At 40.8% G+C, this 14,146-nt stretch overlaps 1 protein-coding gene across 3 annotated transcripts in view; it reads right to left on the reverse strand.

Moving 5' to 3' along the window:
• lpcat1 (lysophosphatidylcholine acyltransferase 1) overlaps window positions 1-14,146 on the reverse strand; it is a 181,561-nt gene that overhangs the window by 26,207 nt on the left and 141,208 nt on the right. For all 3 annotated transcript variants that reach the window (XM_080205155.1, XM_080205164.1, XM_080205173.1), the window contains exons 11-12: window positions 13,824-13,977; window positions 1,285-1,383 (exon numbers count right to left, since the gene is read on the reverse strand). In XM_080205155.1, coding sequence (XP_080061281.1) covers window positions 1,285-1,383; window positions 13,824-13,977 — 253 coding nt within the window. The remainder of the gene's footprint in view (window positions 1-1,284; window positions 1,384-13,823; window positions 13,978-14,146) is intronic.

Below are 14,146 nucleotides of genomic sequence, written 5' to 3' on the forward strand. Positions count from 1 at the left end.
ACATAAGAAATAGGAGCAGGAGTAGGCCATCTAGCCCTTCGAGCCTGCCCCGCCATTCAATAAGATCATGGCTGATCTGTCGTGGCTCAGTTCCACATTCCTGCCCTCTCCCCATAACCCTTAATCCCCTCACTTACCAAAAACCCATCAACCCGCGTCTTAAAAATACTTAGCGAGGCAACCTCCACCACTTCAACGGGCAGAGAATTCCAGAGATTCCCCACCCTTTGAGTGAAGAAGTTCCTCCTCAACTCCGTTCTAAACCGCCCCCCCTTTATCTTCAGGCTGTGCCCCCTAGTCCTACTGTCCTTTCTGAGCGGGAAGAGTCTCTCCACCTCTATCCTATCCATCCCATTCATCATCTTATGCGTCTCAATGAGATCTCCTCTCATTCTTCTAAACTCTAACGAGTACAAGCCTAGTTTATTCAGTCTCTCCTCATAGCTCAACCCCCTCAACTCCGGTATCAGCCTAGTATCAGCCAAAATATCCTTGCGTAAGTGCGGTGACCAAAACTGCACACAGTACTCCAGCTGCGGCCTCACCAATGCCCTACACAGCTGCAGCAAGACCTCCCTACTTTTATATTCAATCCCCCTCGCTATGAAGGCCAGCATCCCATTAGCCTTCCTGACCACCTGCTGAACCTGCAGGCTGGGTTTTTGTGACTCATGCACAAGGACCCCGAGGTCCCTCTGCACCGTCGCCTGCTGCAGTTTTTCGCCATGTAAGTAATAGTCCTTCCTACCATTATTCCTACCGAAGTGGACCACCTCGCACTTGCCAACATTAAATTCCATTTGTCAGTTCCTGGCCCATTCGCCCAGCCTATCTAGATCCTTCTGCAGACTCTCCACACCCTCCGCGCAATTTGCCGTTCCACCAATCTTGGTGTCATCAGCAAATTTCGACACCATACACTCGGTTCCCTCCTCCAAATCATCTATATAAATGGTAAATAGCTGAGGCCCCAGCTCCAACCCCTGGGGCACTCCACTAGTCACCAATCACCAATCCGAATAGCACTCATTAACCCCCACTCTCTGCCTCCTATTTGACAGCCAATCCTCTATCCACGCTAACACCCTACCCCCAACTCCATGCCCCCTTACCTTCTGCAATAACCTCTTGTGAGGTACCTTGTCAAACGCCTTCTGAAAAGAAGGTACATTGGTACAAGGGCCAAAAACTGATCACTTCAATCAGCTTCATAAAATGATACTGCAGACAATCATTTTTGATTGCAAGTCCAAACAAAATCATGCACTGCACAATGATACTCACCGTAAATGCCAACTTAATAGTTTCGTGAGTTTTAGATGGTCTTGACACTACAGACAAGGCAATCACATACTCTCTGATGTCAACTGTTCCATCTTCATTCTGAAAGGAGAAATAATTATGTTCAATAAACTGTGAAACGTCTACAAACCTGATGGAGAACAAAACACTGACTAATGTCAATGGTCATGTATCATGTAATGATAAAATGAACTGTCAAGATGTTCTAAAATGAAGACAGCAGAGGGTGCTATATGCTTCTCAAACATATTATCTTGTGAAGAATCACAAACAGACATCTCTGTAATTAACAGAAACAATGCTTACCCCAAGATTCATTTGAAAGCTTTACACCATGAATATTGAGCATTTACGGTTTATTCACAACAATTTTTGTAACTACCCTCAATTTTAACCATTTGGATTTGAGACATATGATCCAACATACTCCATGCCCAAAACTTTTTAAACTATTGTGGCCAGCATTTCAAACTAGTTACAATGACCCTTCGAACCAATTATTTCCAGATTACACTTATGATTAAAAGAATTCTTCTAGGAAATTTGTACTGTAGCCAGTTTATCTCCAGCATCACTCTAACTGAATAGTTCAGCAATTACCAGAGAATAAATTAAAATTATGTTTAAATTCAATTAAACTTAAAGGATTTCTTACAAAAAAATCAAGGGCCACAAAATCAAGCCATAAAATATGCTGTTCATAAGTTAAACTGTTTTCTTTTAAGTTAGCAAATCGTGATTTGTATTCTGCAATATAATTCACAAAGTTGAGGGGATACTGTGAACTTCAGATTGTTGACTACAGCCTCGAATCCAAATTCTGTGGACATAAACATATGGATTTGATTAAGTTCATGTGAGCGAGGGGAATTTGATTCTAACATGCAAATTTTTTTAAACCACTTACCAGTGACAGGATTTTCATAGGCAACTGATCACCCAGGGAAGTGAAAGGTCATGAAAACTAACTTGAGACAGCAAGGTGATTTCAAATAAAATTCCATCTCTCTACGCACTTTTCTACTGGGATGCAGTCAGGCAATATTTTTCTATATGACAGTTACTTGCAACTACTGTCTAATGGGTGTGCAAGGGAAATCCAGAGTGATTCAACTACTCTTCTCTCTGTGGGAACCTGCCTGATGTGAAGTGTGGAATAATATTGGTTGTACAACTTGGGAATGTATCGATCTTTCAAAAATCCTCTGAAACCAATGACAATTCTATGAATCCCAAAATAGAAAGAAGCACATTTTGCCCCATAAAATGTTCTTCATTAACAGGAAATTATAAAAAAAGGGAAAATATAGAGGGTCAATGCAAGACAGAATCATAGAATTATACAGTGCAGGAGGCCATTTAGCCCATCATGCCTATGCTGGCTCTTTGTTAGAGCTACCCAGTACTAATCTCAATCTCCTTTTCTCATAGCCGTGTAAATGTTTTCCCTTGAAGTATATATCCAATTATCTTTTGGAAGTTACTAAATATGCTTCCACCACCCTTTTAGGCAATGCCTTTCATTTCACAATTTATAGTATAAAAATAATTTTCCTCATATTGCCTCTGACTCTTTCGCCAATTACCTTCAATTGGTGTCCTTGGTTACTGGTCCTTCTGCCAACAAAAACAGTTTCTTCTCATTCGTCAAAGTCATTTATGATTTTGAACATCTCCATCAAATTTCCTCTTACTAGACTCCACTGTGTGAATAAGCTCACCTTCTCCAGTCTCTCTACGTAGATTTAGTTATCACTGGCACTATTCTAGTAAATTTCTTTTGCACCCTATCCAGGGTGCATCCTTCTTAAAGCATGGTGCCCAGGACTTAACACAGTTATCCAGCTGAGGCCCAGCCAGTGTTTTATATTCCTTCAAAAACCTTCTCCACTGGTCCTGTCACCTTCTAATATTTCTCCACTTGACACTTCCGGCTGAAGATTATTGGGAGAGATAAACTTGGCAACTACAAGGGGTCAGTCAATCTAAGATCAATGGTGGGGAAACATCCGAGATGCCAATTTGGCAAAAGCTAACTGGCACCTGGGAAATTATGGGCTAATAAAAGGTGATACATTGAAGGCAAAATCTGTTTGACTAACTTGATCAAGTTTGTTGAAGTAATGGGAAGAGTGATTGATGATAGTGGAATTGATGTGCACATGGACTTTCAAAGGTCATTTGACAGTTCTAAAGTGCTACTATGTTACAGACTTGTTGGAAAAATAACATCCTTGTGCAACAGGTTCATGCATTTAAAATTGCACCATACAGTTCATAATGCACCTCCTCAGTCTTCCTATAAAAATGCATCACTTTACACTTCTCTGCATTAAATCAGTAATATATTGAAAAAAGTAGTGGTCCTGATGTTGATCCATGGGAACTCAACACATTTTACTCCAATCTGTAAAGCAATTATTACTCTCCGAGCTGTTTTCAAAAAATTCATACTCTTTCATTCAATAGTCTTTATTTTTCTTTGATTGACTGACCTGTAGCTGCAGGTTTATCTCTCCGTCTTGGTCTCAACATCACACATGCCAGTCTTTAACCAGTTCAACATATCAAAAAAAATCTCACTGAATACGGCAAAGGCCCTGACAATATTCTGGCAAAGGCACTGAGGACTTGTGCTCCAGAATTTGCCACGTTCCTAGCCATGCTGTTCCAGTTCAGCTACAACATAGGTACCTACGTGGTAATGTGAAAGATTGCCTAGAGATATTCTGTATGCAGACTACAGCACAGATCCAACAAGCCATTTACTGTTTTATCAGTCCACTCTTGATTCTCAGTAAAGTGATGGAAAGAATCATTAACAATGTTATTGTGCAGCACTTACTCAGTAATAACCGGCTCACTGACAATCTGCTTGGGTTCCACCAGGGTCACTCTCTATTGACATCATTATATACAACCTTGGTTCAGACACGGACAAAAGAGCTGTATAAGGTAGTAAATGCCCTTGACATCAAGGCAGCAATTGACCGAGTGCAGCATCAAGGAGTCCTAGCAATATTGGAGTTAATGGGAATCATGGGGGGAGCTCTCCATTAGTTGGAGTCATACCTGGACAAAGGAAGATGGTGGTTCTGGTTGTTGGAAGTCAATCATCTCAGTTCCAGATCATCACTGCAGGAGTTCCTAGGGGTAGTCCTGGACCTAACCATCTTCAGCCGTCTCATTAATGAGCTTACTCTCATTAGGAGATCAGAAGCGGGGATGTTGGCAAAATGTTCAGTACTATTCATGACTCCTCAGATATAGAAGCTGCCCATGTCCAAATGCAGCAAGATCTGGACAACATTCAGGCTTGTGTGGACAAGTGGCAAGTAACATGTGTGCCACAAAAGTGCCGGGCAATAACCTCTAACAAGAGAATATATAACCATCAACCCTTGATATTCAATAACATTACCATTGCTCAATTCCCCCTCTAGCAACATCTTGGAGGTTACCATTGACCAGAAACTTAACTGGACTGACCATATAAATACAATGGCTATGAGAACAAGTCAGAGGCTAGGGGTCCTGCAGCGAGTAACTTGTTTGCTGATTCTCCAAAGCTTGCCATCATCTACAAAGCACAGATCAGGAAGGCAATGGAATACATTCCACTTCCACTCCAACACTGAAGAAGTGTGACACCACAGCCCAATTGATTGACACCCCTTCTACAAATATTCACTCCCTCCATCACTGATGAACATTGGAAGAAGTGCATACCATCTACAAGATGTACTACAGGAACTCAAGGCTCTTCAGACAGCAGCTTCCAAACCCATGACTATCTAGAAGGACAAGGGCAGCAGAAACATGGGAACACCACTTGGAATCCTCCAAGTCACTCACCATCCTGATTTGGAAATATGTCACTGTTCATTGATTGTTGCTAGGCCAAAATCCTGGGTCTCTCTCTTCTTAACCACACTGTGGGTACACCTACACCATTGGGACTGCAGCAGATCAAGCAGCAGCTCACCACCATGTTCTCAAGGGCAATAAATGCTGGCATAGTATCTCGTAAATGAATTAAAAAATAGTCAAATAATCAAATAGGACTGAAAGACTATAGCAAGAGCCTCCACAATTTCCATCCTTCGTTTCATCAGTAATCCAGGATGAAATCTGGACCGGGTGACATATCTCCTTTCAGAGTGGCAAGTTCTTACACTTCTTTATCTATTCTTATCCCATCCCATATCTTCTCTAGTAAAGACAGATGCAAAGTACGTAGTTTGATTTCCATTTTGGTCCCTAACTGGCCCATCCTTCATTCGACTTTTTTTTTAACCACTTGTAGGTTTACAAAAATACTTTCAGGTTACTAATCTAATCTCATTTTGGACCCATTTTACTTCCTACTTTTATAAATCTCCTCTATTCTATATTCAACATGATTCCCCACTGTATTATTGGCTTTACAATTGTCATAAGACTTCTTTTTCTATTTCATTTTAACTTCTATACCTTTAATTATCCAGAGTGCTAAGTCTTTGACGACATTCCTTTTCCACTCATTGGGATGTGGCTGCCTTATCTCTGAATCAAACTCTGAAGACTGCCCAGAAGACGTAGGAGAAACAGTAAGCCAAATCAGCCCAGTGGGTTTGTTCCATTGTTTAACAAGAATACGACTGATAAACCTCAACTACATTTTCCCACCTAATCTTCATAACCTTGATTCACTTACTGATTAAACATCTATCTCAGCTCTGAGCATGCTTAATGACCCAGCCTCCATAGCTTTCTGTGGTAAAGAATTCACTACCCTTAGAGATTCCTCTTCATCCCTGTCTTAAATGGATGACCCCTTAACCTGAGATTATGCCCTCTGGTCCTCGGCTTTCCCACAAGGGGAAACTACCTCTCTGCATCTACATTGTAACCTGCTGAACTTGCATACTAGCTTTTTGCAAATTATTTATGAGGTCCTCAAATAATATTCAGCTCCTTTACTCCTCCTATTAAAGTGCATAACTTCACACTTCCCATCTGCCAAGTTTTTGCCCATTCACTTAACTTGTCTACATCCCTCTGTAGATACTGTCAACCTCACCACTTGCATTCCTACCTATTTTTGTGTATTCCACAAACTTGGCAATAGTACATTTATTTCCCTCAGCCAAGTTTTAATTTATATTGTAAATAATTGTTCTGCCAGCATGGATCCCTATGACACTTCACTAATCACAGGTCACCATCCTGAAAATGTCCCACATATCCCAACTCTTGCGTCTTCTGTTAGCCAATTCTCTATCAATGCTGATATACTACCATCAACACCATTGACTCTTTTGTGTGGGACCTGATCAAATGTTTTGTCGAAATCCCAGTACATTACATCTTTTGTTTCTCTTTTATCTATTCTGCTCGTTACCAAAGAAATCTAATAACTTTGTCAAACATGATTTTCCCTTCATGAAGCCACGCTGACTCAGCTTGATTATATTATGTATTTCTAAAATCTCTACTATTGCATCCTTTACAATGTACATTTTCCCATTTAAACTAATTGGCCTATAGTTACCTGTTTTTGGCTCCCTTCCTTTTTGAATAAGGGACATTGCAACTTTTCCAATCCTCTGGGATTTTTCCAGAATTTAAGGATTCTTGGAAGATTACTAATAGTGCATCCACTAGCTTTGTAGTGACTTCCTTTGATATCCTAGGATGCAACCCATCATATCCAGGGGATATAACAGCCTTTAGCCCCGGAAGCTTCCTGAGTACTTTTTCTCCAATAATAGTTATTATATTTCTTTCCTCCCCCAACTTTTATCCCAGGAATATTTAGTATTTTTAGAATGCTTTTATTGTCTTCTACAGTGAAGACTGACGCAAGTATTTATTTAACTCCTCTGCCATTTATTGGTTTCAAAGAACTAAGAAAAGTACAGCATAGGAATAGGCTCTTCGGCCCTCCAAGCCTGCAATTATCATGATGCCTGTCTAAACCACAACTGTATGCATTTACAAAGTCCATATCCTTCCATCCCCATCTTCTTCATCTATTCGTCCAGTTGCCCCTTAAATGCTGCAGTTGTACCTGCTCCCATCACCTCCTCAGGTAGTGTGTTCCAGACATTCACCACCCCGTATGTAAAAAACCTGCCTCACAAATCTCCTTTAAACTTTTTCCCATGCTCCTATGTCCCCTAGTACTTGACTTTTCGATCCTAGGAAAGAGCATCTGACTATCCACTCTGTCCTTGCTGTTCATAATCACGTAGACCTCTGTCAGGTCACTCTTCAATCTCTGTCATTCCAGTAAGAACAAACTGAGCTTATCCAACCTCTCCTCATAGCTAATACCCTCTAGGCCAGGCAACATCCTGATAAACATCATCTGCACCCTCTCCAAAGCATTCACATCCTTCTGGTAGTGTGAGGAATTGTACACAATATTCTAAATGAAGCCTAATTAAGATTCTGTACAGCTGCAGCATGACCTGTTTCAATTATTATTTCCCCAATCTCATTCTCTAAGGGGACCTATGTTCACTTTGGCCTCTCTCTTCCTTTTTATACATTTGAAGGAGCTCTTACTATCTACTTTAATGTTGCTTGCTAGTTTGCTCTCCCTCCTTTCTTTTGGTCATCTTTTATTGGTTTTTTAAAAACTTTTTCAAGTCTCTGCAATACCACTAATATGTGTCTGTTTTTTCTTTGTTTAATATTATCCTTAACTTTCTTAGTTATCCATGGCTGATTTCTCCCCATCTTAGAATCCTCACTGGGATACATCTTTGCTAGAATGTAGATGTTTACAGCATGGAAACAGGCCTGTTGGCCCAACTCGTTGCCCAGTTTTTACCATTTAGCTAATCTCAATTGCCCACATTTGGCCTATATCTCTCTATACCCATCTTACCCATGTAACTGTCACAATGTTTTTTAAAAGACAAAAATTGTACCTGTCTCTACCACTGCCTCTGGCAGCTTTAAAGTTTATTGATTACATTAATGTCACAAGTAGGCTTATGTTAACACTGCAATTGAGTTATTATGAAAATCCCCTAGTCGCCACACTCCAGCACCTGTTCAGGTACATGGAGAGTGAATTCAATATGGTCAATACATCTAAGCAGCATACTTCTGGAGGAAACCAGAGCACCTGGAGGAAACATACGCAAACACAGGGAGAACTTGCAGACACTGCACAGCGACCCAAGCCGGGAAACGAACCTGGGTTCCTGGCACAGTGAGGCAGCGGTGCTAACCACTGCATCACCGTTGTCAATCATGAACTATTTTCATAAATGTCTGCTATTGCTGATCAACAATGTTTTCTGCTAAACTCCGTTCCCACTCCACTCCAGCCAACTCTGCTCTCATTCCATTGTAATTACTTTTAAGTTTGGCACAGTTGTTTCTGATCCATGCTTCTCACTCTCAAATTGAATGCAAAATTCTACCTATGTTGTGGTCATTATGGGATCCTTTACACTAAGATTGTTTATAAAGCCTGCCTTGTTACACATTAACAGATCCAAAATAGCGTGATCCCTGTTTGGATGCACAACATATTATTGTACAAAACTGTGCCAAATATACTCTTGGGATTCTTCCTCATGGCTGCCAAGGTGATCTTCTCAATCCACATGAAGATTAAAATCACCTATGATTAAATACTGACATTTTGTCACAGCCTCATTACCTCCCGACTTATTCTCTGTTCTCCATATAGCCACTGTTATGGGGCCTACAGACTACTCCCACCAGTGCCTTCTTCCACTTATTATTTCTTAACTCCACTGACATGGATTTTACATCTTCTGATCCAAGATCATTTCTTGCGATTGCATTTATTCTATCTTGCTTGTCCTTATGAAAAGTCACATATTTCTAAATACTTAGTTCCAGCTTTGATCTCCTTGTAACTATATCTCTGTACTCTGTAACAGCTATAAGATCATACCACTGGCCTCAAATTGTGCCGTTAATTAAATTATTCTGCGCTAAATACATGTGTTTAAATAAAGAGCCATTAATTTTACCTTTTTACCAATTTTCCTCTTTTTACCCTATTTGCTTTTTTTTTGTTTGTACATTCTGTCCCTTCCTGTCACACTCTGGGTCTCACTACCTAAATAACTGCTTTGTAATGCTACCAAATCATTTTGCTTTCTTTGACTACACATATCCTAACGTAGAGATGCTGGCATTGGACTGGGGTAAACACAATAAGAAGTCTCACAACACCAGGTTAGAGTCCAGCCAGTTTATTTGATAGTAATCCCACAAGCTTTCGGAAACAGTGTCCCTTCATCAGGTGTGTGGAAGGTTCTGATCAGAGAAGTCACATACAGTTTACAGAATACTGATTAGAATGCGAGTCTTTACAGCTAACCTGCTATTCAAGTCTTAAAGATGCTATGACAACGAATGAATGAACATCGCCCGACAATGACCAGACAAGACTGTTCCCTTCCTGTTGGCGAACACTTCAGCGGTCACGAGCATTCGGTCTCTGATCTTCGAGTAAGCATTCTCCAAGGTGGCCTTCACGACACATGACAGCGCAGAGTCGCTGAGCAGAGACTGACGGCAAAGTTCCGCACGAGTACTGCCTCACCCGGGATTTTGGGTTCATGTCGCACTATCTGTAACCACCATGACTTGTCTAGGCTTGTAAAATCTCACTTATTGTTCTGTCTGGAAACAATACACATCTCTTTAACCCATGCTGATGCTCTCTCCACTCACATTGTCTGCATCTTTAAGGCTTGAATAGCAGGTTACCTGTAAAGACTCGCATTCTAATCAGTATTCTGTAAACTGTGTGAGACTTTATATGCCCTTCTCTGATCAGAACCTTCCACACACATAAGAACATAAGAACATAAGAAATAGGAGCAGGAGTAGGCCATCTGGCCCTTCGAGCCTGCCCCGCCATTCAATAAGATCATGGCTGATCTGTCGTGGCTCAGTTCCACTTTCCCGCCCTCTCCCCATAACCCTTAATCCCCTCTCTTATCAAAAACCCATCAACCCGCTTCTTAAAAATATTTAGCGAGGCAGCCTCCACCACTTCAACGGGCAGAGAATTCCAGAGATTCACCACCCTTTGAGTGAAGAAGTTCCTCCTCAACTCCGTTCTGAACCGCCCCCCCTTTATCTTGAGGCTGTGCCCCCTAGTCCTACTGTCTTTTTTGACCTGACAAAGGGACACCGTTTCCGAAAGCTTGTGGGATTACTATCAAGTAAACTGGTTGGATTCTAACCTGGTGTTGTGAGGCTTCTTACTGTACATGTATCCTATCCAGAACTATCCCCCAGCCCTTTATTTAGTTTGGAACCCTTCCTACTTCCCTTGTTATATGGTTTGCAAGAAACCATGCCTATTGACATATTATTGCATTACCTACCAATATTTGGAGATCACTGAAGTCACACTTTCTCCAGTTATGTGTTTTTTGAATTGATTTGATTTATCATATGTATTGGGACACAGCAGAAGTATTGCTTCTTGCGAACTGTTACAAAACATACCATTCATAGAGTACATAAGAAATAGGAAATAGGAGCAGGAGTAGGCCATCTAGCCCTTCGAGCCTGCCCCGCCATTCAACAAGATCATGGCCGATCTGTCGCTGCTCAGTTTCACTTTCCCGCTTTCTCCCCATAACCCTTAATCCCCTCGCTTATCAAAAACCCATCAACCCGCGTCTTAAAAATATTTAGCGAGGCAGCCTCCACCACTTCAACGGGCAGAGAATTCCAGAGATTCACCACCCTTTGAGTGAAGAAGTTCCTCCTCAACTCCGTTCTAAACCACCCCCCTTTTATCTTGAGGCTGTGCCCCCTAGTCCTACTGTCTTTTTTGAGCGGGAAGAGTCTCTCCACCTCTATCCTATCCATCCCATTCATCATCTTATACGTCTCAATGAGATCTCCCCTCATTCTTCTAAACTCTAACGAGTACAAGCCCAGTTTATTCAGCCTCTCCTCATAGCTCAACCCCCTCAACTCCGGTATCAGCCTAGTAAACCTCCTCTGCACTCCCTCCAAGGCCAAAATATCTTTGCGCAGGTGCGGCGCCCAAAACTGCACACAGTAGTCCAGCTGCGGCCTCACCAATGCCCTATACAGCTGCAGCAAGACCTCCCTACTTAGGATAGGGTGCAAAATTTAACGTTTCTGTTGCCGATAGGGTGAAGAGAAAGATCTGCTTAATAGGATAGGATCATTCAAAAATCTGACGGCAGCAGGAAAGAGACTCTTCTTGAATTGGTTGGTACTTCTGATGGAAGAAGGTGGAGAGAATACATCCACTGTATTAGGCGTCCTTGGTTATGCTGGCTGCTTTCCCAAGGCAGCAGGGAGTGTAGATGGAGTCAGTGGATGGGAGACTAATTTGTGAGATGGACTGGGCTATGCTCCCAACCCTTTATAGATTCTTGTGGTCTTGGTCAGAGCAGGAGCCATACCAAGCTGTGATACATCTAGAATGGGTGCTTTCCAAGTTTCACCTGCAGAAATTGGAGACACATGCAGTGGGCATGCCATATTTCCTTAGCCTTCTGAGAAAGTAGAAGTCTTTCTCAACTATAGCGTTGGCATGGAGGGACCATGACAGATTGTTGGTGATCTGAACAACTAGAAACTTAAAATTTTCAACCATCTCCACTTCATCACTATATTTCCTGAAGTCGTTGGCTATCTTCTTTCTTTTATTGATTTTATGCTTGACTGTAACATGTCCATAAATATACTAAGTTGATTATATCATGATCACTGTTCTCTAAATGCTCCCTCTCCTTCTCCAGCCCTGTTCCGTTGTAGCATATTCAATTTTCCCTAGAACTAGGTCCACCGTAGCTTCCCTTGGGCTAGAAACACAAAAAAAAGAGTAATCTCGTACACGTTTCAGAATCCTACCCTCTTTACCACTCGAACTATTATCATACCAGTACGTGGTAAGATTACTGAAATCTCTTCTCAATACTCTGCATCTACCTGTATCTTTCCCTTTATTCCTCCATACCCTTCCCGCTATTTGTGGCCTGTAGTATGCACTTAGTAGTGTAATAGTTCCTATATGGTGCACAGTTTGAACTCAATCGACTGTCTTTCATCTCTCAACTCCTCTCCCCAGTGCTAACATTGTTTCTTTGATCAATACTGCCACCTCTTTTTTGAATACTTTCAGCCAACATTATATACGAAGACAAATTACATTAAATTACATTACTGTAACATTAATTAAATTTATATGTAATCTAGTACTTCTCAATTCTCTTATCTACAATGTAAATGATCTTCTGTAGACTTCCTCGATCAAAAGTAAATTTCATGTCTATTTCAACTGTGTGGCTTTTTACGGGTAATAGTGGGCAATGGGGATAGAAGCCTGTTAACAGTTCTCTGCCCATTCCAAATCCATCCAAATACAGTAGGGTGTCACAATAGGGAAAGAACACAGAAAATGCCTCCATCATTTTTTAGCCATCACGTTGCTATTTTGTCAAGTGCAAAACATACCAATTTCAGAGACAGCCTGAGTAGAAGGTGCAGGTGAAACCTCTTTTCTACTTTTCCTTTTGAATGAATCATTTTAGATCACTATTTTGCACTGATTTTACCCTGTTTCCACCTGGGTATTCATGAAACTTTGTGGCAATTCCTTTGTTTTTTCTCTTGTTATAGTCTCTTTAGTGTGACAAATGATTTCTCCAACTGGAATGCATGGATGGGAAGCATTTTCAAGACAGGTGAAAGGACATCAGGCAGATAACACTGCACCAGCTGTGTTCAAACATCTTTCCCCTTGGAGCTACATCCCTTAAGAGGAAGTGCATGAATTTGGAGAAGCTCAAAAATTTCTAGGTTAGATTGTTACATCAAATCCAATGGCATAACCATGGTATACGAAAGTCTGATTAACTGAAATAGTGGACGATTCCTTAGAAGCACATTCTTCATGATGACATGCATGGTGAATGTGGCCAGTCATGTTATGCATGAACATTACGGTAAGAATTAACAGCCTTTAGACCATAACCAAGATGTCAGCAATAAAATCTGCGGACGTTATTACACTTGCATGGCAATGACAACAGTGATGGTTTTCAGAGTGTCCAGGTGAGCAGTAAGATAAATAGAGTTGTTAGGACAATCATACTTAATACGTAACTGAAGCTAGACACAGCCCTTGACAGTAACAGTCGGCTGCTTTTACCAGCTTGCCTCTACCTTTTCCTTTGGGCACACATTTCCTGTTGGGCAGCTGGGGCCAACATCATTCAAGAAATGGAAGCAATATGCCAACTTGCCCTCTATTTGAGGTCATGAAGCAGTGTCTGAGAGGGGACAACTGCATGTAAATATAAGGAAAGATAAATGTGTTTATTTTTAAAAGTACAGTACATTCAATAACTGGTAATATATTGGTACAACACATTAGGGGCACAAATGTATATAAATGCACATTCAAATTCATCCATTATTAATACAAATTTACAAACTTAGCAAATTTTATAGTTAGGATAACATTTATTGCCAATATAGCTTACCTCATCAAAAAGTATAAACATATCTGTTAATGCATCACAAACTGGCAACTTCAAATAATCAGCAAACGTCTCCAAAGTTATCCGTTCTCCTTTCACTTTTTTGGCACTTTCTGCAAGTCTATCCAATTCCTTTTCAACTTTATCAGGCTTTAAACTGAAATTGTAAATGAAAACATTATAATCACCACACGATGTCAATTTCAAAATTCTAAGACAGTGACATAGACAAATAGGAAATGGTAACAGCGTCACCTGATCAAAAGTAAATTATATTCTTAAATATTTGTGTAGTGAGGTCACTACTGAATGTAAATGCTATTTTG

This window comes from Carcharhinus amblyrhynchos, chromosome 2 (genome assembly GCF_965287045.1).
Source record: "Carcharhinus amblyrhynchos chromosome 2, sCarAmb.v2.hapA, whole genome shotgun sequence".
Taxonomy (NCBI): domain Eukaryota; kingdom Metazoa; phylum Chordata; class Chondrichthyes; order Carcharhiniformes; family Carcharhinidae; genus Carcharhinus; species Carcharhinus amblyrhynchos.